Genomic DNA, 26,118 nt, shown 5'->3' with positions numbered 1-26,118 from the left:
TATCATAAAAGGTAAATGTTTCATAGCTTCTTAACCTATACTGTATCATAAATTAATTTTTTTCAACATCTCATGTACATCTGTATGCCAGATCCTCAGAAGATAGATTCAACAAAAAATTGTTTTCTATGATAGTCCAATAATAGCTTTTCAAATTCATGTATGTGACATAAGGCTACTTGACATCTGGTTTCCTTGTTATATTTAACACATTTGATCTAATTTTGTTCAAGGATAGACCACTATATCTTTCACTGGAGAGTTCAAAAATGGGGAAAAAGTATGAAATGAACAGATTGCATGAACCACTCATTCTAAAAAAACGTTTTCAAAATCAAACAATTAATCCCTTGTCCCTCGCCCCATTCTAATCGTTGTCAAAGGTGCGCCCTTCGTAGTTTGTGCAGCATAACATGAACTTCATTATTCTCCAAAGCATACTTAGGTATTCATCTCATCCCTTCTGATTGCAAATATCAAGAACTTATACAACCACCACAAAATGTACAGAATGCAATATTTTATTCCCAACAGGATGTATGCTTACATATATCAGCATTTCAGTTTTTAAGAAAACATACAAATTTCTTGGCAATTTAAAGTCTGTGAAACAAAGTTTACAAGTCACATGATTGCTTTGCCAAATAATCCGGCTCGTACAACTTTATAGAAAGGTCAATCAATTAATGTTCACTTTAAAAAAAAAATTTACTATAGACAAAATAGAATTTTTTTTCTTACAATGCTGTTGGAGGAAACTTACGGTTCATGCTTGTTGACCAAGTTTCACTTTACATATGGGAAGAGACTGACAACTACTGGTTACAAAGCAATCTACAAACATTCATCGTTTTGATTCCTGAAAGCCACGATACTCTGATCGGATCATGGCAGGACCATGACTGAATGACGATGGGATTTATATACAGAAAGGAAGTTTACATAATCAAGTCACATTTGTGTGAAAAACAAAATACAACCAATACTTTTATATAAGGATAACTTCTCATTTACAACAAAATTGTCATGGTCGAAATTTGACCTATGACCTGATGCATGCAAGAATACTAATAAATAATGTGCATCAAAACAGAACAATATTGAGCACCTTCTGGTTGCAGTGTAAATCTTTCTTCTTTGTAGCACTGAAGGATTTTGTAATCCTTTCAGTAAATTGCCAAATTTTTAGTTTTTTACTCTTCCATGGGAAGGAACATTAAATTTTGCAGTTCTTGATTAACATTACTCAATATGCCACATGTATCAAATTTATTTATAGCTGAATAGTTACAAATGTCTGACATTTACAAAAATATTGCAGTTCTCTGAGATTTCAAAATTGAAGTCATTCTGTCTGTTCTTTTTGTTGTGAAGTAAATAAAAACTCTCCAGCAATGTGTTGCAGCTTTGAAGGTTCTTATTGGTGGATTATCATTATTTACAGCAACTTAAGGAGTCTCAAACTAGGGCTATTCGCTACCTGATTGGCTGTTTGGAAATAATTCAATGGTAACCACTCGTTTCAGCAAACCAATTGGCACAAGCTTCTGCGACGCTGCACATTTGCCAAAAAATCTTGCATAGTTCCAAATTTTATTAATCTTATCACAGGGAATGTGAGATTTCGGAAGAAAAGAACACAGTCTAATGAACTGCTTGTTGTACTTTCAGCACCTGAGGTACCTTCTCCATCGGCTGGAAGTTTTTATGTGTAAAAATACAAATAAAATGCTTACATGGCATGTTAAAGCTGTCAATACTTACAAAAAATGGAACAATATGGAATATATTGAAATATAGGTTTTACAAAGTTGAAAATAGTTCAAACTTTTGTAAATATTTGAAAATGAGAATAAATACATGTGAAGGAATGTTGTGGACTTTTTGTAAGGAATGGATTTTCATTGCATTTAGGATTTTCTTTTTGTGATACCAATAAAAAGAATAGTTTAATTTTGTCAAAATCAATAATTAGTACATTTGAAATAAGTATTTTGATCTCGCTTAAGGTAGAAACAATTATCTTTTAATACATCACAAGGTACTGCACTCTTTATATGCATCGCAGTCAAAAATCTTAGACAAGGAAAAGTCAGCTGCTTGAGCGCCCTCTGGTGACAAGAAAAAATCTAGTGTACCGACAACCTTTGCTCATTAACCCCAAGTGTATATTTTTTATCATACAGTGTGACAGAGTTTGAAACAAGATTGAACTTTGGAACTAAAACTAGAAAAGGATTCTTTTTAACCAGTCATATATTATCAAAGATCTGCTTTTAATGACAAACACGCTGCTCTTCAGTAAAAGTGAGCAGTTGGTAAAATTGATAACAGTGACTGATTTTCATGGCAAAGTAACAAAGCTTTGAAAGGTACAAAATGAACGAGTAATTGCAAATTCCCTGAGTCAAAATGTAAATTTTCCTCTTCGAAACAAACCATGGCTTGGTCACCCTTCAACCTGTCTCCTCATTGCACTGAAGAATCTAGGGTGAAACCAAAATACAAATGACATGGGGGTGATCAGTGGTAGATTATTCAGCATCATAGTTTACATGACCACACAACTCGCACTTTTGCTCACTTCTATTTCTTCGGTGCTAACTTTTATGTTCTGAGCAGTCAGTTCACGGATAGTTACAACCTGATCTTCCAGGCTTCTAACCTGTCTGCAAGCATTTCTGATATCCCGGTTCGCTTTCCTCCACTCTTTCAACATCTGGAATTTCTTCTCCCGTAACTCATGAAGTTTGCTCTCCAGAGAGTCCTTCTGATCTTTCAGTTCCTGGATGTCAGATTTCAGTTGAGCGTTTTCTTCGATCAGCTCTTTCTTGCATGAGGAAAACCGTGATCTTGTCTCCGAGGAACTGCTCTTCCTTGTCATTTCATTGATGTGTTCATAGATAGCATCCATGATGACACGTCTGGCTCCTTGCTCTGCAATCTGAACAAGGAAAAGAAATTGTAGTAAGAACAACCTGCATTTTGGTATTGTTGTTGTTTCAGAGATGTGGAGGTTTTACAACATTCATGACTTTCCGACAATGGCCCAGATCTGTATTTTTATCCTACCTCTCCAGAACAGCAAAGTTGCAGATTGATATTAATCCTTGTAGGATTAATCTAGCGGCTGACCCAATTCACAGAGTAATTTTAATCCCTTTGTTGCAACCTGACATTATTTTTCTGAACTGATATTATAAGTGCAAATCCCACATGTTCGTCATAATAACATCATCTAGCATGGCACAGTCATTGCTAATAGATACTCAGATATGGGAACAAAACTGAAAAACTTTCACAGAAATATTTCTATTTACAAGATGTTGGCCTATTAGACAACCACTTGATGTTAAAGGCCAATCGACTGTAACTGTTTGCATTATTTTTATGATTTTACTTTTGCAATAATTTCATGGAAATGTACACTATTGAGGATGTTTATACAAGTGTCAATATTACCCATGGACTGGAACTGTTTGTACATGTACCAGTTTGCACAAAACAAATAATTGGTTGCGCTTTATAAATAAGTGTGCCGGGGCAAATGAATCTTCACAGACAAGACATGTTACACATGGTACTGACTTCTCTAATTGATATAATAAAATTGTGGGTGTTTTTGAAAATGGCATAATTTAGAATGAAATAAAAACTACCTCATTTGCACACCCATTCTGCCACAAATAGTTATTGTTTAACTTAAACACAAAAATAGCCATTTCGTTGAATTAGTAGAATTTAAAGAATATCTGAGAAAATTCGAAGATATTTTTGTGTAAACAAATTACATAGAGCTGATGTTGATGAACCTTTGACCTTTGACCTTGCAGAAATCAAAAAAGATTCAAGGAAGTACCAGTGTGTTACTGTTTCAAACTGTGGAGGATAACTTCAACAGCCGTTTTGGGTGTCAGCTTCAAAAAATATCAAACTGTGATCAGAAACTGCCTAGGAATTTAGATTATCAGTGTGGCAGAGGAAACAGCTATTCCTGAAACTTCCTTCCCTGACAAAGTGAAAGTGTCTTAAATTTCACTTTGAACTATTCATGCATTTTCTGAAAAAGCCTTAAAATATCAGCAATTGATTTTAGAGATGTGGTTGGCTAATACTTATCCTTTGTGATAATTATATAATGTGATAAAAAATATATCAGTAAACATAAAAATGTTGAAATATATTTATATATGTAAATATATATATATATGTATGTGTATGAGTGAATTATATATCTTTTAATTAATCCATGATTATCAATCAGTTGAATTTTTATTTCAATTCAGTTCAGCTCATTTCAATATAATTCTGAAGAACTTAATACCGGTATTTACTCCTACAATGACTGCCGGTTGAACTTCTGGAGTGAATGACCTCTTTTAAAAACACTCTGTACAAGTTATAGAAATCACTGTCGTTAAAGAGATGTATTGACAACTGGAGGTCATTACAATCAATTGTCAAATCCTCTGCCCTTGAGATGAAATTTACCAAGCTACTAGTTTTGTAATGTGCAGTGAAGTATAATAAGCATAGTTTGGGTCACGGAAGAAATGGGTTTTAAGGGGTTTTAAGGTAGAATGCACCTCCAGGACAGATATTTGGACTGTCAAGCCTGCACAATAGCCCTTTGGTCCACCACTTGTGGGGGCATATTTTGAAGTTCTTGGAGTAAATAAAGTTTTAACCAGCTTATTTTGTGATAAATTTGAAATTTCATTTTTCCTAATAGAGTTAAAACAAGGATGGCAGCTATTTTGAATTTCAAATGTATGTAAACATTTATTAGTTTTGTGTCTCTTTTACTTAGTATCAGACGTATGTAAACATTTATTAATTTTGTGTCTCTTTTACTTAGTATCAGACGGTGTCGTCAGATTCTTATTCTTGATTTCAAAAGTGAATAATGTTTCAGTGCGGAAAGTTACAGCAAAAGTTTAAATAATTCAATTTTGAGGCATATTAATGTCTTTTCCATTTAATAATTAATTTTCTTATTGTCTATAGAATATAACATTATGTGTTATATTAGCTGTTATCTACTTTGAATAAATTGTGCAATTGACAACATGTCTGTAAATACATTTTTTTGATGGAATTATTGACGTATTTTGGTGAAGTCAACCATTAAAACTTCAACTTACCTCTGAGGGAAACACTGAACATGACATATGCACAGCCATTCTCTTCTGACACCAAGCTTTGTAGGACGCCTGCATGCTTTCTTCATCATCTGATGACAGCAACTCATCGATGAATCCCTGGTTGCCAAGCATGGACTGTATCTCATAGCGATCCCTGTGTTCACTTTTCAGCTCGGCCAGTGCTGTTTCAAAGGCTGCCTGAAAAGATGAGAATGGCGCCTCTCCGTCTCTTTTGATCAAGCCATTGCAATTTGTGGTTATTCCAAATGATGTTATATTGCCGTTGTCCCTGTTATCTGCCATTAATCTTCTGTTTTGTAGATGTCTCTTGGCCATAGCTCCAAATTGAAAAGTTGGAGAATTGGCCACATTTGATGCGGGAGATTCATTGAAGTATATCACAGGACATTCTTTCGTGTTGGATCTATTAGCTGAATCGAAACCTGGCTGGAATGTCCCACTTGCCGGTTTTAGGGGTGTGCTGGTTATCATGGTAGGTGAGGCTCTTGGAGGAGAATTACTGTCATTTGCAAAATTCTTTTTGTCCATACATATACTCATTTCAGAATTTGGCATGTAACTGGTGTCATTGTTTTCAAGGAAAATTACATCTCCATTTTGGCTACAATTTGTACTTTGTGTTATTGTTGACATGCCACTTTCTTGCGTTGCCTCGGTACTGTATTCAACTTCGATGAAAAGTGTCTCGGGGTATTCAGGTTTTTCACTTTGAAATATCCGTATCGGGAAAACATTGCAATTTACGTCTTTTGAGCTTCGGCTTTCATTTCTGTCATCATTCATTTCACCTTGAACACTGTTGCTGCTATAATCCGACAATTGACATTCCCCATCTGTGCTCTCCGTCGTACAACTCACATCGCTGGTCTCCAGAAATAACCTTTCCTTGCATGAAGCAAATTCCTGTGCCAAGCTCATGTTGTTAATTTGACTTGGTTGGCTGGATACCCTGTCATCTCTCTGTTCAGCATGATCAGATGCAACACTGTCGTTGTCATCATCATCATCATCATCGTCGTCATCATGTCCAAACTTAAAGTTGCTCTCCCTCATGCTACTGTCACTGTAACACAGTTTCAGGGTCGGTGTCAGGATGCTCTCTTCCGGGCTGCCGTAGTGGTGGTTGCACTCTCCTGCCTGGTGTTGTACTATCTCTGACCTTGCAATGGGAGATTCATGCAAGCTTAGCCGACTTGCAAGCAGGATATCTGCACCATCGGATGCCATAATTTCCATGGAATATAACTGGTGACTTCAGCAGGAATCGAGATATGGCTGGACGAGTCACTTGTTCACTCTTGTTTCAGCAGTAACCTGACAAAGAAATGCAGAGAAATGTTGGAGCCATGAGCAGAATATGTCACATTAATGTACATGTGACCTTCACAGGTGTTTGGCACCTACCAATTCACTGATGGCAAGACCATGGCTGGCAGAAATTGCAAAGACCATACACAACAAAGATGCAACCATTTGCAGTGAGGTGATACCAGTTACTCAGTTACTTTATGAGAAGGAAAATCATTATCAACAACTGAAAAATAATTAAAATATATTTGGGTTATATTAAAAAATGAAAAAAATGAGAACTACTATTTTAATGTTTTTAATCAAGCCTTGTGTACATCTAATGATTTCTGCTCCTGTACACCCTGCTGTGAAAATGGTATGACCCCATAGTCCATTCACCAGCTGGTTGAAAGTGATCTCAACCAAACAAAAGGGAGAAGATGCTACAAAGAACTTCATTGTTGTTGAAACTTTTAAACACAGACAGAATGCAAAGGTGCTTTGAACATTGGGTGAAGATGATAAAATATGCCAGGATGCCATAAAGGCATTTTATCAATGGTTTGTACAGGTATGGTACAAGAATTGTTCATTTACAGGACAAAAGGGCTGTATTTGCCACAATATAGGATAAAACTATCGAATTAGCTTGTACCTTGATTAGTGTGATTTTACACAACACTGAACAACAAAATTTATTGATTTACCGTATTGAAGTCAAATTCTCAGTCTAATGTTGACCTTTAGTGCTATGGATAGTTGACTCTGTACTCATACTCTATACCAGTGACAAGGTTATGATGCACCGATTTGTGAAAAAAAAATTACATTCAATGTAAAATGTAGTCAGAATGAATCGCACGTACTTACAATCCTGATTTAAATATGCTTTTTAAAACGATGTACTCTTCACTCTGGCAAGCTACTCAGAAAGCGACAGAGAACAATACTCACATTATGAGAAAGTCTCCTGTGATAATTGAACTTTTTAGTTCAAAGGTCACCCTTCATGGCCCAAATACCGAAGCGAGTTGCCACAAGCTTTGTGAAATTAAACGTGATCACTACACATGATGACAAGTTTTAGCTGCTGTGTATAGTGTTAAATTTATATCAAAACAGAATTAGAATGTACATCATTGTATCATGAAGATGGTCATGATTAATAATAACAGGTGAAATTTACATACTCTACGGCAAGATCATTCTCCAAGTAGATTGTTTGCTATTTTGTTGGTGCTTCAGCTCTTTCAGGGTCATTGAGTGTGTATAGTTATTCTTGAGTGTCACTCAAGGAGCTGGAAATGACTCTACAACTGTTTATCAAAACGTCAGGGAATTGTACGTGGAGCTTTACTGCTGTCGACTGTTATGTACCTCCTCCTCGTTGGTCCAACTTGTAAAAATAATATTATGCCACAACTGATGAATGATTTTTGTCTATGCTTCTAGACTGTGGAGATTCTGAATATTTTTTTCTTTTTTTGCATATTCTTGTATTTATTCTTGAACTGAGTAGCTTTCAATTATGCATGGAGAGGATAAAATAATTGCTTCTTGATCCGTAACATGTCATATTATTTCACTTTGTCAATGTCTTTGCTGAGTGATTAAGTGTTGTACTTTGTGAGTTTTAATCCTTTTGAGAATTTTACTGAATTTTCCACAAGAGCACACATAGCCATTGATAAGACTGAAAGTAACCAGTGCTTGAAAAAGCAATCTTTTCAGATAATGTGTCTGCTAGGGTTTCAAACTCCTGAATATTAATTCGGTAAGGTAGTTGAAAGTTTAACCAAGGGAAATTTGAGCAAAAATTTTAAATTTCACTTTTGTGGCGCATACTACCGTAAAATTTAGCCATAAATTCAATGATTTTCATTTGTATATTTCAAATAGTGTTTATAATTCAGGAAAAAAAAACAGTTATGCAGGTATCACCAAGGTCTTCCTTTGATCAAGTTGTGTCTCACTGCAGCTATGAATTGTAAGCAGTGGTTTTCTACAATTGACAGGCATGTGGGTCAACCAGTGGGCGAGTGCAATGAAAACATCCCGCATTAATTCTATAATATCATTCATGTAGGTGTTCTGTTGGAGGGAACAAAACGGCATCAACGACCAGTTATACTGTATGAACAGACTATGATCAGACAACTTAAATTTCTTTCTCCAGGTCCGTGCACTTTGGGAAATTAGTCAGTTTAATGACTATGTGATGCAGACATAAGACGTAAACTGTAGTCCCTCCACACATGATGGTAGGAGTCCTTCCACCTGTGCTGGTTGGAGTCCCTCCACTCATGATGGTAGGAGTCCCTCCACTCATGGTGGTAGGAGTTCCTCCATTCATGATGGTAGAAGTCCCTCCACCCATGATGGTAGGAGTCCCTCCACTCATAATGGTAGAGTCCCTCCACTCATGATGGTAGGAGTCCCTCCACTCATGGTGGTAGGAGTATCCGACTCCCTCCATTTATGATGGTAGGAGTCCCTCCACTCGTGGTGGTAGGAGTCCCATTCACGATGGTAGAAGTTCCTCCACCCATGATGGTTGGACTCCCTTCACAAATGGCTCTGTGAGTGATCCTGTTGTCCTCATTAAAGCTGTCTAAGTACATTGCAGTCTGTGTTAGGTTCATGGCTCATGGCATGAATGAACCAATTGCAGCAACATCCATGAGTAAAACAGTGACAAATTTAGACTCACTTCATTGCTCCAAAAAATCTATCAATACATTTCATGTAAGTACACAGTTGCAAGTAAAATTATGTTTGCACTCATTTTGTTCTTCGATGCACAGTCCCTCCACTCAATGGGTGGGTGGAGGGAGAGAAAACTCTCTTAAACTCTCTATGGCCAAACATTTTGTAACTCAACATATTTTTTTAAACTTAAACATACATGACATATCAGGGTTCAGTTGTTTTGCATTTTGATGTTACCTGTAAACACAATCACCATCATGTTGATTCCTCTATAATACGTGTGTTTGTGTACATGTATCATAGGCCATAGGAAAACAACTGTCTGGTGTATACCATACATATATGAAAACACTTAATGTTTAAAATCAGAAAAAAGAACCAACTCGTAGTGGTATGAATTCATCATTATGGATCAATCAAAAAAAAACCAAAAAATATGAAAAAGAGCCAAAAACATACCTTTTCCTTACCTAGACCTATGATGCAGGACTGAGATACAGGACTACCTTCACCATGCAATGCCAACATGTGTACTACCCGGTAACACTATTTCCTGGTTTTTTTATTCAGATCCTAAAATGCTCATTAACTTTCACCATGAAAAGAATTTAAGACAAAAGTCTGATCTGCATTTGTTATACATTGTCAGGAAATCTTCTATTCAAGTCTGGGTCGGAAAATGCTGTTTCAATCAATTGGTATTGACATGCAAATGAGGTGGCTGATATCATTAGCATATCAATACATATTCATGATTGTAGGGGTAGCATTTCACATGCCAGTCCATGTGTATACAGCCGTAGCATTTCACATGTTAGTCCATGTGCAGAGGGCTTTGTTGTAAACGCAGACCTGAGCATCTACCATCTGTGTTTTAACAAAAGGTACTTAATTCTACCATGGTGTTTTAACAGTTTTGAGGAGGGACTGTGTTTCAGTTACCCTATGAAAATGGAATTCTTGTAATTTTGATGTTAAAAGTGCATAGTCTATTACGAATGTTTTAAAAAACTTAGGAACAACTTTTAATTAACTTTAAATATATTATTTTTGTCACAAAAACCTTCAAAGTCAATGTTGCTACATTTTTTGCTTTTTCCTTCTTGCCTCATGCAAAAGGTAAATGTGACAAGGAAGTTCCAAATGTAGTTATTTGTCATTAATAATTTCCATGCTCATGTTGCTCAGAGAACTGTTCACAAGAATACAAATTAGGCCATGGGAGTCACTATGCTTAATTCAAGTACAGAGAAGGAAAAATCTCAACACATTTGCCACTTTCTGTACAACTCTTGAGTGAAAACAGCAAAAATTTTCATTCTCCGGAAAACAAGTTAACTTGATTTTTATAAATAAATTTCACAATGAGTCCATCACACAAAGTGTAGGAATATCAAAGCATTGTTAGCGTATGGAGTCTATAAATCTGTCCCCAAGCACAGTCTCTCTGCACAAATTGTCTTTTGCATCACAGGGAGAGTACCAGATTCTACGCAAAATAACTGCTTGTGAACTTCTCCATTCTTGCCATGCAGTCATATGCGCATTTAACGCAGTATTGAAAGTCACTGCCCCTTCAGCTAAATTTAATCAAATTAAATTAGATTCATATCTCAATTCAGTGATAACGAGATTCGCCTATTAGTTTCATTGTATCATGATCAATGGCTGTGCATGTGTAAGGTGTTAATGGGAAGCAGCTGTGTGGGAAATAAATATCAAAAACTCTCTGGATAACTTCAAGTGATATTCTGGTACTTTGTCTGAACACAAAAAACTGAAACCTCACATTTTCTTTCAAACAATCATTCATTTCCCCATTTCGTTGTGAATGGCTTACCTGTAGGGTAACCTCAGAATAGAAAAAATGGCATATCTAATATGACTTTTTGATGAACACCATGAAATCAAATCAGTGCCTTTGCATAGAAGTTAGGGTTTATCTTTGTAAAGCAAACCTGATGCAACACGTTATTTGGGTGTCGTTTGATATCTGGGCAAAGTTGAACAATAGATAGAGTGACTGCTATACATATACTTCTTTCTTAGAACAAAAAGCTGTAATTTAAATTGAAATAAATAGAAAGTGAATTCAACAACATGCTGCAACCAAAGTCATTACTTAGCCAACAGGAACGGTGAATGAGTACTCACAACTGAGATATTGTCAGCTATCTATACGCAACTCAACTCAGCCACATCATGTGCCATATTGGTCTTGTCTCGGTGAAATTCTGATCTGAAATTGAAAACTGAACACTGTGTTCTCTGATGACTTATCGTCACACACCTACCACAAGCTGAGTTCATAGTATCGTGTTAACACAGTTATCAAGTAAACACAAACTGAAATTGATCTTGCGTCTATTTTTAGTATTGTCAACTTTTATTTCCTTGTTGGTCGATTCAAATGTGGTGATAGGTACATGTTATGAGTCACCAACAGTATTGGTTATTTTTGATTAATTAAAAGCAACAACAACAAAATATCAAACAAAGGTAATAATTTCACAATGTGCACCTGCCAGTAGAATTAAAAGTATCTTTTACGCCATTCAGGAAATTTTAAGTATTTTCAATAGAGGGTTAAAACATTGACTTATTAAAAAGTTAGGTGAAAACAAAAAAAAATAAAGAATTTATTTTTAATCTGAAATACAAATGGATGGAGAGTAAACATATGGTAAACAGATGGTTGACTTGCCAAATTGAGCAGTACAATTTTATTAAGGTAATATATGATAAAGCTGAAAAAAGGGTCAACTTCTCTACAGCAATGTACACTGTGAGCCAGATTGACATGTCACTGATGCAAAAAAGTTGTTCTTTTGATAAGAAAAAAATGTATTTATTATGGTAAATTACCGGTGGTAGAGTGTGGACAAAGAGAAATGGCGGTACATTCCTAATTGACTTCACAGAGTTCAGAAAGATGTCACATTAAGGTACAGGTCACAATCTTATGCAGTCATGGAAATCAATATGTGGGCTTGCTGTGCAAAGTTTTGTTGACATTATTCTGCCATCGGGCTGAAATTTACTAGTTACACAGAGGATTGACTGTTTCCATGGTTATTAGTCCCCACGGACACCGTCCGGGGGGACTTATAGGTTTGGTCATGTCCGTGCGTGTGTGCGTCCGTGCGTGCGTGCGTGCGTGTGTGCGTCCGTCCGTTCACGCAGATATCTCAGAGATGCAAGAAGCGATTTCATTCAAACTTGGTACAAGGATTACTTCATATGTCATACCGATGCACGTCGATTTGTTTTGTGATACGATCCAATATGGCCGCCAGGCGGCCATTTTATTACGATTTTTTCATGTACAGAGCCGTAACTCAGACATGTTTCAACCGATTTTATTCAAAGTTGGTACAATGACATTGACCAATGTCATAGATATGCATGTCATTTGTTTGTGATACGATCCAATATGGCCGCCAGGCGGCCATTTTATTACGATTTTTTCATGTACAGAGCCATAACTCAGACATGTTTAAACGATTTTATTCAAAGTTGGTACAAGGACATTGACCAATGTCATAGATATGCACGTCAATTTGTTTTGTGATACGATCCAATATGGCCGCCAGGCGGCCATTTTATTACGATTTTTTCATGTACAGAGCCATAACTCAGACATGTTTCAACCGATTTTATTCAAAGTTGGTACAAGGACATTGACGAATGTCATAGATATGCATGTCGATTTGTTTTGTGATACGATCCAATATGGCCGCCAGGCAGCCATTTTATTACAATATTTTCATATACAGCACCATAACTCAGACATGTTTGAACCGATTTTATTCAAAGTTGGTACAAGGACATTGACCAATGTCATAGATATGCATGTCAATTTGTTTTGTGATACAATCCAATATGGCTGCTGTGTGGCCATTTTATTACGATTTTTTCATATGCAGAGGCATAATTCAGGCAAATCTCAACCGATTTTATTCAAAGTTGGTACAAGGACATTGACCTATGTCTTACATATGTACGTCAATTTGTATGTGATACGATCCAATATGGCCGCTAGGTAGCCATTTTATTACGATATTTTCATGTACAGAGCAATAACTCAGACATGTTTCAACGGATTTTATTCAAAGTTGGTACAAGGAGATTGACTAATGTCATACATATGCATGTCAATTTGTTATGTGATACGATCCAATATGGCTGCCTTGCGGCCATTTTATTACAATTTTTTCCTGTCGAGGGCCATAATACTCTAAGGCATATCTTAACCGATTTTATTCAAAGTTGGTACAAGGACATTAACCTATGTCATACATATGTATGTCAATTTGTTTCTTGATATGATCCAATATGGCTGCATGGCAGCAATTTTGTTACAATTTTTTCGTGTCCTTAGCCAAAACTTGGGCATGTCTCAATTAATGAAGAGGACTCTATCGTCTTAGGACATGTAATCAAAGTACCCATTAACAAGTGGGGACTGTGTCATCAACGATGACTTGTTATCAGAAAAAAACACAGATAATGGAGCTACCGTTTGTGACATGGCACCCTTAATGATGATTTGAATTTAACATTCCTCTTTCCTGCCACTCCTTGTAAAGGTATCTCTCATCTGTTGCTACCCTGGTCACGTAATTGTTCTGTTATTACACTGAGACTGAAAAATAGAAGACTCTCCAGTATGTATTGACTTCTAGATCATACCTTATCGTGTCAATTTAATACTCAGACGAAGGGAATGAATTACCAAATTTAAGCCTTAAGACTATTAAAATTGTTGAAGTTCAATATCAAGGGGACATACAAATTTACAGGCAGCTATCAGCTTGCACAGATGCTTTTAATATATTGACATATGCGTATATCACCAGTCACCGTGCATATTTTATGAATTTTAAATTTGTAAAATAATGTGAAAGGGCCATCCTGATCGACAATGTTCCTTTTCCTGTCATCATGACATGTTTCACACCAGTTAATAATAGCTATACAGCTGACAAACAGTCATTGGTAATGGAAATAGTACTTCTCAATACTTTTATCCCTCAACATAATGAAATTGTCATTACAGACCTTACTAATAGGGGTCTTAATTCATAAATATTTATGAATTTTTAATTTCTACCAATAACACCAGAGGACCAGTTAGAGTTCTCAATCCATTGCATGTTGATGGCATAATTAACGTCTTCACCCCATTTCAAAATGGATCAGTCCATTTACACTTTTGAATGTAATGGATTGTGTTCCAAAGTCTAAGACTAATAGTTGAAGTAGTTCTGACCTTTCATTAGTGACATCATTGATGACATCATCAAAGAAACAGGATGATGATTTCAGGAATTAAACACACAATAGGCAGAGTCAAAAGGTGTGAGAGAGGTCACAGGTGTATCTTTATGGTGCATTATTAAAAATTCAACAATAGCTGAGAACAAAAAAAGAGATGATGCAAGGACGTAATGTCCACATTCCAAAGAACAAACTTCCCCGTAAAATTCAATATAAACAGCTGTGATTTATCATAAAGTATCATGAATGGGACAGATTCCACAATTGATATTTTGATTTGTAGCATTGTGTGGGTAGATAATTGTAGATATGATTGCTGTTTGAAATCTCGTCATCAGATAAGGTAAGTTTCTTAACCGTGATAAAATGCAGGGCTGTGTTACAAGTTCTCATCCAAATTTACAAATGTAAAAATATCTGTCGATAGAGATCATGTTTCTGAATTACTTTATTGTGCATCTGCCAGTGTTCTGTCACTAACGGTTACGAGTATGACTTCATTATTACTCTAGTAAGTGCCTCGAAAGTGAAAGATTTAAACTTTTTCTCAAACTATCCTCAGTGGAACTTTCAACCATTCTCTTACATCAAGAATTAAGGTAGCTACATACAAAATAGACACATTCAGATTTTTATTTTTTTCTCAGTTATAAAAGTCCCAAGCCCCAATAAAGTATATATTTCCTAAAAGCCCTGATATAGGGAAATCTGATTGTGCACAGTACACAGTTATTATTTGCATAATAGTCACATGACAATCGTTTTGTTGAACCTTCCAAATATCGTTTTTTCCACCCTCAAGTGAAGACGCTGCAAGATTTCTGGTTGAAATTTATGCATTGACAAGCCATTACCAATATTTTAAATTCAAAATGGCCACAATTCCTGTGTTTGTTAAAGCTATTGGAAAAATAAAATTTTCCACTTTCCAAAAACTAAGATGGTGGGTATTTTCTTACAATAAGAGTTTTAAAAGGAGACCCCAGAAGTGGTAGACCCGAAAAGCCATTGTAAAAATTTGAGAGTCTGAATATCTGTCCCAGAGGCAATTTTCTACCACAACAATATTTTTGTATAAAAAAAGACATACAGTATATTGGGACTATAGATTTAGCCGTTAAGCTTTATCAATGAGAGATGACGACATGGAAAGGTTAATTGTTTGTGAATGTGAGGAATGAGTGTCCATTTTCAAAGGATGTAGGCCAAGGTCATGGGGGTTAAGTGGACCTCACAGGAAGTTGGTAGATAAGATAGGAGAGCTTGGATTAATTATGAGTTCATCCTCTGTATTAAAACAGGTGTAAGGCGTCATTATTTTTACACATGTAAGCGTCAGTGAAGAGACATTTATAGGGGTGGAGAAGTCATCAGTGAAAATCAACATGCAATTCAAAATCACTGGCGGAGAGGTTTCACAGAAAACTGTTCAATGCAGAATGCCATCGTGTAAGCCATACAGCATACCTGTATGGTCAGACACACAGGCATAGGCTATGGTTGACTTCAGTGGTTGTTCACAACCATCTATCTTTTGTTGCAAAGCCATTCAGGTATTGCGAAGTGTTGCAGATTCACTGTATCAAAACCATTGGTGGATCTGAGAGTGGCATCACCGGCACGTGTCTGGCTAAACTTTGTTGACTCTGCAGGTGATGTGCCACCAAACCTTAGGCTACATATTAGTGTACAATCAAGTTATGTGCGTTTCAAAGGCTATTTTAAGCTGCATGGTAACTTTTTGACGTGAATGCAAACTATCACATGAATGGTATGTATAGGTCTGAATAAACAGAACCTTTGGCAATCAGAATCATGACGGAATTTCAAACACCGACTTATTTGCATTACTGTTCCAAAACTGGGTATGAGTGCTCTCTTACATCATAGTTTCCATGGAAACTTGGAGACTTTGTACTTTTCAATAGTAGTTGCGCCTACACTCTTGTACAATGATTTGAAGTGGTTAGAATGCAGGTATGTCAGAACAGGAGGGAAATCACCTTCTACCAAAAAACAAGCTTGACAACGTAGTTTCCCAAACTTATGATTTTAAACTTTTCTGTATGTCTACAGTGGATTAATTTCTCAAAACTTTGTCTTCAAGTACATGTACTGTAAATTCCCAACCTTAAATCATGGTGCTTATAGCGTTTCTTGGAATTCTGCCTAGCTGCCAGCATTTAAGTCTGAAAAATAGTTGTTTTCTCGTAATTACTGTAAAAAACAGACAAATGTTAATTGTCATCATGTTTATTTTATGAGAATTTTCTGTGGCAAATGTTTTTGTTGTAGAAGATTTATGTTCAGTGCTCATCAAATATGTCTGCAACCTTAGTCTCATGAAGTGCTTGTTCAAAAGAGATTCCTGTTCCATGTTGTGTAATCTAACGTGAATTTTACAGTGAAGAAATGAACTTGATGGCTTTGATACATCTGGCGCGAGGGCAGTTTTCAGATGAGGTTCCTCCAAATTTGGTAATGGTTTCCATAGATTTAACACACATGTGAGTAATTTTCACATGCAAATGTAAAATCCTTTAGAAGACCTGAGACTAATTGAGATGAACGTTGAAAATAGAAATTCTGGTAACTATAAACTGAAGAACACAGAAACATACGAAATACATATATATGTACATTAAATTGGACGTGACTACCGCTGTATATGTTTTTACAATACAACTAGTAAACTTGTTTATAGGCTGTATAGGCAATCAGTTTTCATGTTATTGCTCAATTTAAAATGAAAAATAAGTTTTGAAACATGGCAAGAAACAAAACTGTCGAAGTAATTGCCCACATATCATAATCTTTTATGAGATCATAAATCATAATGTTTTATAAACATATTGCCTCTGTTATGTAGGTCATTTCCCCCCCCACACTCATCATGACCTGAGTTCAATTAGTCTAGAACATTCTCAAGGTCACTACCCTCAATGACCTCACAACCTTGAATTCAATTAGTCATGTTTGGAATGTTCTGGAAAGTTGATTAGTTGTGTAAGGGAGATAATTTTAGAACAGTAATTAGCATGTCAATAAAAGTTCTAGATTGTTCTTATATGCCTTTATAAAAGGGACGTGCTCAGCTTCCAGTCAGACTTTTGGGATCGTGTCTCTTGTGTGTTACTAAACTCCAGCAGTAGTCATTCTCAAGACTTTTCAAGACCTTCACTGTCAACGCTGGATTTATACTGTGGACTTTGTGCAGCTTCAAGCCTGCAAGGACTGTTCATTCATCCAACTGACTGTTACAACTCTGAGACTGGAGCTTTGCCGTCCCAGCTGAGATAAGTAATCTGTACACTTTTAAAGCTTGTACTCTATCCCTGACTTAGCAATTAGTTTTATTTTCGTAATAAATTTTGTTTAAACGTTAACTGCTGAGTTCACCTTTTGTTCGTTTTCTCTGCACGTAACAAATTGGGGGCTCGTCCGGGAGACGAATATTTTGAGCCGTTTGACAACATTTTGCCTACCTTTTCAAAACTACTGTATACTGTGAACTCAGCGAAATTTAATCATGGCGGAATTCAAGCCAGACGAATTTATGGAGGACCTTGATCAGGACACATTTAATTCCCTCAGAAAAGACAACCTCATAGCACTGGCAAATTTCCTTAATGTAGAAGTCAAAAGATCTATGCGCAAGCGAGAGATACAGTTCAAGATTGCAAAACATTTAGTTAATTCAGGCCATTTTGGGGAGTCTGCCCTAAAAGATTATGAACCTGAGTCTTCCTTTGAACTCAGAAAATTAGAGTTAGAAATACAGGCAGATTTGGCACGTGAAAAGTTAGCAATGGAAGAAAGACAGAAAGAAAAAGAATTGCGATTAGAAGAACAGCGATTGCAGGTAGAAATAAAACGTTTAGAGCTTGGACAGTCAGGAAAATTCTTCCCTTCAGACAAGTTTGACATCACTAAGCATTTCAGGTTAGTTCCCCCTTTCCAAGAAAAGGATGTTGATAAATATTTCCTCCATTTTGAGAAAATTGCTCAGAGTCTGAATTGGCCTAAGGAGTCCTGGTCTATGCTTTTGCAGAGTGCTTTGGTGGGTAAAGCCAGAGAAATTTATATTCAGTTGTCAGTAGAGCAGGCTTCAAATTATGATTCTGTGAAGGAATTAATTCTCAAGGCTATGAGTTGGTGCCTGAAGCTTACCGTCAGAAATTTAGGGATTGTGAGAAGGCGAAAGATCAAACTTATGTTGAATTTGCTCGAACAAAGAACAACTGTTTGACCGTTGGTGCTCTTCTGAAAAGGTCAGTCAGAATTATGACAAATTACGACAGCTCGTTTTGATTGAGGAATTTAAAAGGTGCATCCGGAGTGACATCAAGACGTTTATCAATGAACAAAAGGCAGATACATTAGAGGTTGCTGCACGTTTGGCCGATGATTATTCATTGACCCACAAATCTTCATTTCTCAGCAAACCATCCAGTCCTTTTCCTACAGAAACAATGCAGGTAAATTTAACTCGTCCTTTTCATCCAAGAATTTTTCAAAGGACAGTAGAAAATCAAATGACAACAGTTCACAGAGTTCAAGTAACACTCCCACATCATCAGATCCCAAGTCTCAATCTCCTTCTGACAAACAGTTCGGTACACTTTCTTGTAATTATTGTAAGAAAGACGGCCATTTAATGTCAGATTGTTTCAAATTGAAAAGAAAACGTGAAGGTCAAAGTGGTCAAAGTGGATCTAAGCCAACCGGCTTTATTTCTTCATCAACTCAATTAGAGTCTAATAATGTGTGTAACACATTTTCTGAGGTTAAATCCCTCTTATCCCCAATTAATGAGGTCAAGGTCAATTCTTCTCAAGATAGCATTATGGTATTTTCGAACCATTTATTCATAATGGTTTTATATCACTTTCTAGTGATTTTTCTTCCGCTACCCCTGTCAAAATTTTAAGAGATACCGGGGCTTCCCAGTCTCTTTTGGTTGCAGATACCCTGCCGTTTCTGAAAAGTCATTTTCAGGTTCTAAAGTTCTTATTAAGGGGGTAGATTGTAATGACTACATTCCTGTTCCTCTCCATAATGTCTATTTGTCTTCGGACTTTGTTTCTGGACCTGTGGCTTTAGGTATTAGGCCTTTTTTGCCTTTTGAAGGGATTCACCTTCTTCTTGGAAACGACCTTGCTGGGGACAAGGTCATTACTAATCCACTTGTGACTGATAATCCTAGTTTAGATCAGGATCCAGAGCCAATTGAACAAGAGATACCCGATTTATTTCCTTCATGTGCCATTACTCGAGCCATGTCAAAGAAAACTTCCGAGAATCAAAATACTCTCAAAAATAATGTCACAGATGTTGACTTAAATGACACCTTTCTCAGTCAGGTGTTTGACACGGATCATTCCGTTATCCTCGTGGATTTGAAACTTCCAGTAAAACTTCTGCTGACCAAAGTCAGACATTTTCTAGATCAAATCTCATTGCACAGAACAACACAAAGACCCAGATATTTTGTCTTTGTTTGACAGGGTAGATGATGAAGGTAAAACTTCAGATAGCTCTGTTTCCTATTATACAAATCTGGTATTCTCATGCGTAAATGGAGACCTCCAGACGTTTTGGTTGATGACGATTGGGCTATAAAACATCAAATTGTGGTTCCAAAGCCCTACCGTGCTGAAATATTGCGCCTGGCCCATGAAACCCCCTGGGCTGGTCACTTAGGAGTCAGGAAAACTTATCATAAAATTCTCAGTCACTTTTATTGGCCTAATCTCAGGCAGGATGTAGCACATTTCTGTAAAACTTGTCACACATGTCAAATGGTAGGAAAGCCAAATCAGACCATTCCAAAGGCCCCTTTACAGCCAATTCCTGCATTTCAAGAACCATTTAGTAGGATACTAATAGACTGTGTTGGGCCCCTACCAAAAACAAGATCAGGAAATGAGTACATGCTGACAATAATGTGTACATCAACTCGGTTCCCAGAAGCCATACCACTGAGAAATATAAAGACAAAGACTATAGTGAAAGCTTTAGTCAAATTTTTCACTTTATTTGGCCTCCCTAAATGTGTCCAGTCCGATCAAGGCTCCAACTTTATGTCTGGAATTTTTCAACAAGTAATGGATCAGCTAGGCATTAAACAGTATAGGTCATCCGCCTATCATCCAGAAAGTCAGGGTGCTCTTGAGCGATTTCATCAAACTTTGAAAAACATGATTAGGACCTACTGTTTTGACACAGAGAAGCAGTGGGATGAAGGAATTCATTTTCTGCTCTTTGCTGTTAGAGAGTCAATTCAAGAGTCTCTTGGTTTTAGCCCATTTGAGCTTGTATTTGGACATACAGTCCGTGGCCCACTTAAGCTCGTTAAAGAGAAATTCCTATCAGACGATGATGATTGTCTGAATATTTTGCAATATGTGTCAGATTTTCGTACAAAACTCTCTAAAGCATGTGAATTAGCCAGAGAAAATCTTGAGTCATCTCAGCAGTCAATGAAAACCAAATATGATAAAAACACCTCAAAACGGAAGTTTGAACCAGGTCAAAAAGTTCTTGTTCTACTTCCAATTCCTGGCAAACCACTCCATGCTCGTTACTTTGGGCCATACCTAATTGATAAGAAATTGAGTGATTTAAATTACATCATAATAACACCTGACAGGCGAAAACAAAAACAGCTATGTCACATAAATATGCTTAAGCCATATTTGGATAGGGATAATCCTACTAAAACAAAGCCTGTCAGTACAGTCAGTTCTGGCCATTATGAAGATAGTGATACTGAAACTGACTTGAGTGAAAATACTCTAAACTCAAAGCTGGGCTCGGTCAAGCTTCAGAACTCAGAAATCCTGGAGAAGCTGGAGTCTACAAAGTTGGCACACCTCCAGCCAGAACAACAACAACAGGTGAAAGAACTGCTCCACGAATATAAACACCTGTTTCAAGATGTTCCAACGAGGACAAACGTCATCTATCACGACGTTGATGTTGGGGACAGTAAGCCTGTAAAACAACATCCATACAGACTGAATCCAACAAAAGCAAAATATCTCCAGGAAGAAGTCAAATACCTGCTGGACAATGACTTTATTGAACCCAGTAAAAGTAACTGGAGTTCGCCGTGTATACTTGTTCCCAAATCAGATCACAGTTATCGTATGTGCACGGACTTTAGGAAGGTCAACACTTTAACAAAGACAGACACTTTCCCAATCCCGAGGATTGATGACTGCATCGACCGAGTGGGAAAAGCCAAGTATGTGACGAAATTTGACCTACTGAAGGGATTTTGGCAAGTCCCTCTGACGGATCGTGCTCGTGAAATATCCGCCTTTGTTACACCAGACGGATTGTTCCAGTACAAGGTGATGCCATTCGGAATGAAGAACTCTCCGGCAACGTTCTCTCCGCAACGTTCCAACGGATGATCAACGACGTCATATCCGGGCTAGACGGGTGTGCAGCCTACGTTGACGACGTCGTCCTGTATAGTGACACCTGGGAGGAACACATCAAGCTCATGCGGAAGTTCTTTGAGAGACTGAGTAAAGCAATGTTGACTGTCAACCTTGCCAAATCTGAGTTTGGTTGGGCGAGGGTAACTTACCTCGGACATACTGTAGGACAGGGTGAGGTAAAACCTGTTGATGCCAAAATCAGTGCCATTTCAAGTTTTCCCATACCAAACTGCAAACGACAACTGATGCGCTTTCTTGGTATGGCTGGTTACTACAGAAAATTCTGTCCAAATTTCTCCACAATTACTGAGCCTTTGACTAACTTACTTAAAAAGAAAGTAAAGTTTGTTTGGTCAGAGCAATGCCAACAGGCATTTGACACACTTAAAGCCATACTGCAAAGTGCCCCAGTGTTGTCTGCACCAGATTTCACTTTGCCATTCAAATTAGCTGTGGATGCTAGTGATACGGCTGCTGGTGCTGTTTTATTGCAAGAGGATAGTCATGGTGTAGATCATCCTGTTTGCTATTTTTCACGCAAATTTAACAAATCCCAGAGAAACTACTCTACAATTGAAAAAGAGTGTTTATCTTTGATATTAGCTTTACAGCATTTTGAAGTTTATGTTACTTCTTCAAATCAGCCAATAGTGGTTTATATGATCACAACCCTCTTGTTTTTCTGCAGAAATTTAAAGGCAAAAATCAGAGATTGCTAAGATGGAGTTTAATGTTACAGGAGTTTAATCTTGACATTAGACATATCAAAGGCAGAGACAATTTAATTGCAGACTGTCTCTCTCGTATTTAGAGTTTATTGTTGTTCACTTTCAAGAAATTTTACTTTAGAGTACAACAAAATTTGAGTACTTAAATCCTTTTCAAGATTACATTTGTAAAAGAAAGATTTTTCTTTGAAAAATTTTCTTTTTTGAAGAGGGGGTGTGTTATGTAGGTCATTTCCCCCCCACACTCATCATGACCTGAGTTCAATTAGTCTAGAACATTCTCAAGGTCACTACCCTCAATGACCTCACAACCTTGAATTCAATTAGTCATGTTTGGAATGTTCTGGAAAGTTGATTAGTTGTGTAAGGGAGATAATTTTAGAACAGTAATTAGCATGTCAATAAAAGTTCTAGATTGTTCTTATATGCCTTTATAAAAGGGACGTGCTCAGCTTCCAGTCAGACTTTTGGATCGTGTCTCTTGTGTGTTACTAAACTCCAGCAGTAGTCATTCTCAAGACTTTTCAAGACCTTCACTGTCAACGCTGGATTTATACTGTGGACTTTGTGCAGCTTCAAGCCTGCAAGGACTGTTCATTCATCCAACTGACTGTTACAACTCTGAGACTGGAGCTTTGCCGTCCCAGCTGAGATAAGTAATCTGTACACTTTTAAAGCTTGTACTCTATCCCTGACTTAGCAATTAGTTTTATTTTCGTAATAAATTTTGTTTAAACGTAACTGCTGAGTTCACCCTTTTGTTCGTTTTCTCTGCACGTAACACCTCTATAACACATGCCTACATGGCCATATCTTATCTGCATCAGCATCTGATTTCTGAAATCTATATTCAGACATTATTGCTACGGTATCTGACAGATACACAGACCAGTTTTGTCATCCTTTTCTTTGAAAACTACTACAGTCTTAGCAGGCAGTACTTGAAACAACTTCAGTACATTTAGAAACAAAGTACAATTCCCTAAATTATCAGCTGACATGTGCACAGTGTGTAGTTTCAAGTGAAATATGACCATACTTTCTGAACTATATAGATTTCATCTGTCACATTGTTCAGACCATCACTTTTTAGACTTTAAGATCAGGCTGATCTAGTTCTTATCATGTTCTCAGGTGTGATAGAAATTGTGCTCAGTCAGGATTAAAAGTTTGTTCTTGACAGTTGTGAAATGTCATAGGAAAGGTCGCATATGAACACATGTCATATGCAAAACAGTATTTTCACACTAATGAACAGTGATTTTCAGAACTTACCTTCAACTTAAATTATACAGTGTATGCATGAGATGGAATGTCATTTGACAAGGCTGTGTCACTGCTGAACACCATCAGTGGAAACTTGTCATCGTAGCATTAGACATCAGATGAGCGTTCTTAAATTGATATGCAGTTTCATAAGTCTGGACGAATCTCCCAACGTGTTGATCAGAGCGCGGCGCGTTGTTGACAATATGAACTGAACAGTCCAAGTGTTACGGGGGTTGACCAGTACGCCAGTGTGAACGAATTACGTAAATTGTGAATATTCATCATACTCACACTGATAATGTACTGACACTCCCTCCAACTGGTTGAGGTCATGACCCCTTCACAGAGCGTAGAGATTGATGTGTTTCTATATACAGTAACGCCATGTGACAGGCTTGTTAGAGAAATCCTAGCAGCAGAACGATCTGATTCACCCTGTGATGTGTATATATCCTAGCAATTGAGAGATGTGATAGTTAGTCCCATGTGAATAGACACAATAGTACAAGCTGTGTACTAGCCAAATTTCGCTGAATCATGTATACAGGAGTCGGGCACTGATTGTGACTATATGCAATGTTTGAAATGTATTCAAAGCAATAAGAGAGAGATTACTTTATGTTGCAAATTCATGAATTGTGGTAGCCACGAGTTATGAGGGTGATTGTATCAGAAAGTAGGCATCCATAAATGTTATGACCCATGGCCAATTTACATTTTGAAGTGTTTTGGCTCATGTAATTTGTTTGTTTAGGGGTGATAATTCATCTGATGATGCTTTCTGTGAAATCAGTGGTAACAGTTGAAAGTCTCAAGAAATGACATTTTTTATCATCAACGATGCAAAGTTGACATTTTGCTTCCTGCTTTATCAGTGACAACTTGTAAAAGTACCTGTCCCATGTCAGGGCTTGGCAGCCAAGAGTGACACTTCCCACATGAAAAATGCCCTGCAAAGGTGATGTGAAAACAGTCTTGTCACGTAGGCCATACGACAGATCATGACCACGGAGGCATTCTCAATGCATGCACATCAAGTGTGGCTCTCCAAAGGTTAAAGGTCAGATACCCCCCCCCCCAAAAAAAAATGATAGCACAGGTATGAGAATTGAATGCAATAAAACGATCTTTTATTCTCTGTAATGACTTTGAGTTGGATGATGCATTATTCTAGTAGATTGAAAATCTTTCTATAAGGCTTTATGCATCGTATCTTTAATACATTGTTCTACAAACATCATAATATATGATATATATTGTGTACAATGTACACCTGGTACTAGAAATGTTCTCCTGGTCATGAGCTGCCGTCAAAGTTACCAACACGTACTTTCAAGGTTGTGTTTACATTGTGTATACCTGTGAAGTACCGGTACACAATGTACACACATTTCATTATGCTCCATTCATCTCTCGAAGCAGAGGTATTTCAAATGCTATTAATGATCTTCCTGTCAGTTGATCAAGTAGGTCATAGGTCATTACAAGATTTCATGAACAGATCCATGGATGCTGAAAGTATTTCATTTAATGCATAGCAATGAACAAAAATGGGAGCTAGGTCCTGTAAAATTACAATATATATTTTATCCACCATCAGTGAAAGATGCTGTAATGAATGGACTGTATATACCTCTGTCTACAGTCTGCGTTGTCCAAGGACTTCTCATTCATGTTGTGTTTGAAAAGTAATTCATAGCTGTCTTCTGTGTTGGTACAATGAGGCTGCGGAGTATGCGGGCTCACTCTTGTTTAATTTCTATTAGCTCTTTCTCTGAGCAAACTGAGAACAAAAGTGGGAGCTATACATTTCTTGAAATATTACGACATATTTTTACCAACCTTTGCTGCATCAATGAAAGATGAAGTCATGGATATACTGTACATTTTCTTTCTTCAGTTTGAATGATGCAGGGGCTTAATTCATGTGTGTTGTTATGAGGCATTGGAGAATGGAGGCTTACCTATGTTTATAGGGGCATGGCTTGTATCAGCTTTTTCAACATATTAACTGGACACAACTTTAAAAGGGAAAAAAATAACAATGGACTAACATGAATCATGAATGTCAACAAACTCTGACTTGAGGACTGCAGGGATTCAGGACTGCCAATTCAGAAACTTGAATAGAATGAATAAGTAGAATGAATACAATTAATCATAGTTTGTATGAATAGGATAGAGATCAAATGGTACATCCCCAGTTCTTGCGTTTAATAGTTCTCA

At 37.0% G+C, this 26,118-nt stretch overlaps 2 protein-coding genes across 6 annotated transcripts in view; one reads left to right on the top strand and one right to left on the bottom strand.

The window, feature by feature from the left end:
* LOC139150987 (bone morphogenetic protein 1-like) overlaps positions 1–26,118 on the top strand; it is a 90,867-nt gene that overhangs the window by 59,834 nt on the left and 4,915 nt on the right. The gene's annotated exons all lie outside the window — the stretch shown is intronic.
* Positions 506–24,358, bottom strand: LOC139150988 (uncharacterized). Of its 4 annotated transcripts, none has more exons than XM_070723498.1 (3): positions 23,899–24,358; positions 5,145–6,479; positions 506–2,944 (listed from the first exon to the last, which is right to left on the bottom strand). In XM_070723498.1, exons 2-3 carry the CDS (start codon positions 6,399–6,401, stop codon positions 2,552–2,554), a joined length of 1,650 nt encoding a protein of 549 aa, XP_070579599.1. In that variant the 5' UTR covers positions 6,402–6,479; positions 23,899–24,358; the 3' UTR covers positions 506–2,551. The 4 variants fall into 4 exon arrangements, with proteins under 4 accessions (XP_070579599.1, XP_070579600.1, XP_070579597.1 ...); XM_070723499.1 differs by lacking the exon at positions 23,899–24,358 and adding an exon at positions 11,319–11,480; XM_070723496.1 differs by lacking the exon at positions 23,899–24,358 and adding an exon at positions 9,635–9,768.

The sequence above is a fragment of the Ptychodera flava genome, chromosome 15, assembly GCF_041260155.1.
Source record: "Ptychodera flava strain L36383 chromosome 15, AS_Pfla_20210202, whole genome shotgun sequence".
Taxonomy (NCBI): Eukaryota; Metazoa; Hemichordata; class Enteropneusta; family Ptychoderidae; genus Ptychodera; species Ptychodera flava.
Note: the sequence above shows the minus strand (reverse complement) of the source record. Positions and strands in the feature narration are given on the sequence as shown.

What these genes read in the sequence shown, in the direction of transcription:
- LOC139150988 (XM_070723498.1), bottom strand. Translation starts at nt 6,401, where the DNA reads ATGGAAATTATGGCATCCGATGGTGCAGATATCCTGCTTGCAAGTCGG. An exon ending in GTTCAGTGTTTCCCTCAGAG is followed by an intron (nt 2,945 to 5,144) that starts GTAAGTTGAAGT and finishes TTCCTTGTTCAG; the next exon opens with ATTGCAGAGCAAGGAGCCAG.